General features: G+C 47.4%; 1 protein-coding gene across 1 annotated transcript in view; it reads right to left on the reverse strand.

Moving 5' to 3' along the window:
* Traf5 (TNF receptor-associated factor 5) overlaps positions 1-2263 on the reverse strand; it is a gene marked incomplete in the record, with an annotated part of 95397 nt that overhangs the window by 54574 nt on the left and 38560 nt on the right. The window contains 2 exon segments of the mRNA NM_011633.2: positions 851-869; positions 871-872. Of these exon segments, the coding sequence (NP_035763.2) occupies positions 851-869; positions 871-872 (21 nt within the window).

Consider the following 2263-nt stretch of genomic DNA (forward strand, 5'->3'; position numbering starts at 1 on the left):
GGGCTCTACATGATCTGATACCCTTGTGGCTTCATGCTCATTTCTGACCCATGTGCATCCTGTCCAGTGAGACTGCACCGCACCTAGCTAACCCATGTGCATCCAGCATGACTATATGACATCTAGCTAACTCATGTGCATCCTGTCCAGCGAGACTGCACAGCACCTAGCTAACTCATGTGCATCCAGCATGACTATATAACACATAGCTAACTCATGTGCACCCAGCAAGACTGCACAGCACCTAGCTAACTCATGTACATTCCTCATGACTGTACAACACATAGCTAATAAATGTGCATCCAGCAAGACTTCACAGCACCTAGCAAACCCTCAGACCCCCTGTCCAATAACTGTATAGCACCTACCTAGCCCGTGTGTATCCAAAAAGACTGCTCAGTACTTGGCTGCCATCAGGGTCCTTCCCTACTCCAGAAACTATCTTTTTGGTGCAGTCACTCAAAGGAACAGCCTCTGGGGACATTTCCTTACCTGCATCACCCACCCAGGCCCTAACTCATCTCATCCCTCTTAGAGCTTGCTTTCAGTGTTGTCTGTCTTTTCTCTCCACTAGAGTATTTGCTGAGACTGTGCCCCACTTCTTTATTCTCTGGACCCAGCATGGTACCTTACATGGCAGACGTTGGCTATGTGTTTGATGAATGAATGTACAAATGGTCATGATGCCCACTTGACTGTCCTCCCCACTCTTGCCTCTAACCTGCTCCTGTTCTCTTGGTGCCCATCTCAGTTACTAACATTTCCAGGTTCTTTGCCTCCCAAGCTCAAAGCTCAGAACGTCTCCACGTTATCTGTGGCTCAGGGCACGGGGATCCACTTCCACCAACGCCACCTCCAGCATCTTGCTTCTTCTCAATTCTGAAATGTTTCTGTGTGCCAGGCACCATGCTGCAAGTGCCAACGCTCTCGCCCATCCACCACAGCCTCATTTGCAAAGGAAGAGATGGGGGCAGAGAACCAGGGCGGTGTGCAGCCTGCAGGCTCAGGCTTGTAGGTCACTGCTACCCGATTACCAGATGTCTCATTTTTAAAAAAGCCAGACAAGGAGCTGGCAAAGTGTTTCATAAAACTGAAAAAGATTAGTTCTAATTTTGATCCTTAAATCTCTTCTGAAACAGGGCAGAATCCACACAAGTAAAACAACAACTGACCAGTGTCCAGATCTTTGCTCGCAGAAGGTCATTGCTGTCTCGGTCCAGCACACCAGTCTCCAGGCATTCCTGTCTAACACTTGGGAGTCCGGGCACCCTAATACTCCATTTCCTTAAACCTATAGCATTTTCTATACAAGCCTGACTGGGCACAACACCCCCTTCTGACCCTGTTTTCACTTCCACTGAGGAGACTGTTGTTTCCCTTCAGGTCAGCCCGGGAAGCTGGAAAGAGGCCCAGCTGTTACAACACATGCTGTTCTAACAAAGGATCTGAGTTCAGTTTCTACAACCCATGTTGGTCAGCTCATGGCTGCCTAAACTCCAGAGGATCCGACACCCTCTTCTGACCTCCCACGCCTGCACTCATGAACATACACCCCACACACCTAATTAAAGAAATGAAATTAACAAAGGTAATTAGGTGTGTGTCCTACCCTAAAAAGCCTCTACAGTTTTCCCAGAATGCCTTGCTGCACAGTTTTCCCAGAGTGCCTTGCTGCAGCCTCTGTATCCCATACAGCATCATTGTGTTTCAGGAGGCACGGCATGGCTACTTATCTATTTGTATTTCTGTGATTTTTCATGGGAAGGCTGTGTCTTCCAGGCTTCAGTGTCTCTAGCAATACATACACTTATACTTAATTAACAGATGGATCCATAGGGTCTATAAAGGACCCGAAGTTCCCAGACAGCAGAGTGTGATTACTGAGTCAGGACTTCTAATTTTCTCCTGGCTGGGACCCTGAGAAGCACCCCCCCCCACACACACACACACTGTAATGTGGAATCAGACATCACAAAAACAATCTGCAGTGCTAAACTTCTTCCCTGACAGTGGGCCTGAAAAGTCTTCTAAAATGTCCTGCAAGACAATTAATTAACTTCCGTACAACTGCTCCTTAAAGCCAGCCTTACGGAAGTCTTGGGTGAACGTTCCAGGAAGCTGACAGGCTTGACAGCCATGTGAGTGAGTATGTATGAAGTTAGCATATGTTTATCAAGTTACAAAGCTTCTCCAAGGCAGTTTAGACTGACATCAAAATTCCACTGTACTTAGAACAGACTGCCAACAAGTGCAATGCTCTGAC

This window comes from Mus musculus, chromosome 1 (genome assembly GCF_000001635.26).
Source record: "Mus musculus strain C57BL/6J chromosome 1, GRCm38.p6 C57BL/6J".
NCBI lineage: Eukaryota > Metazoa > Chordata > Mammalia > Rodentia > Muridae > Mus > Mus musculus.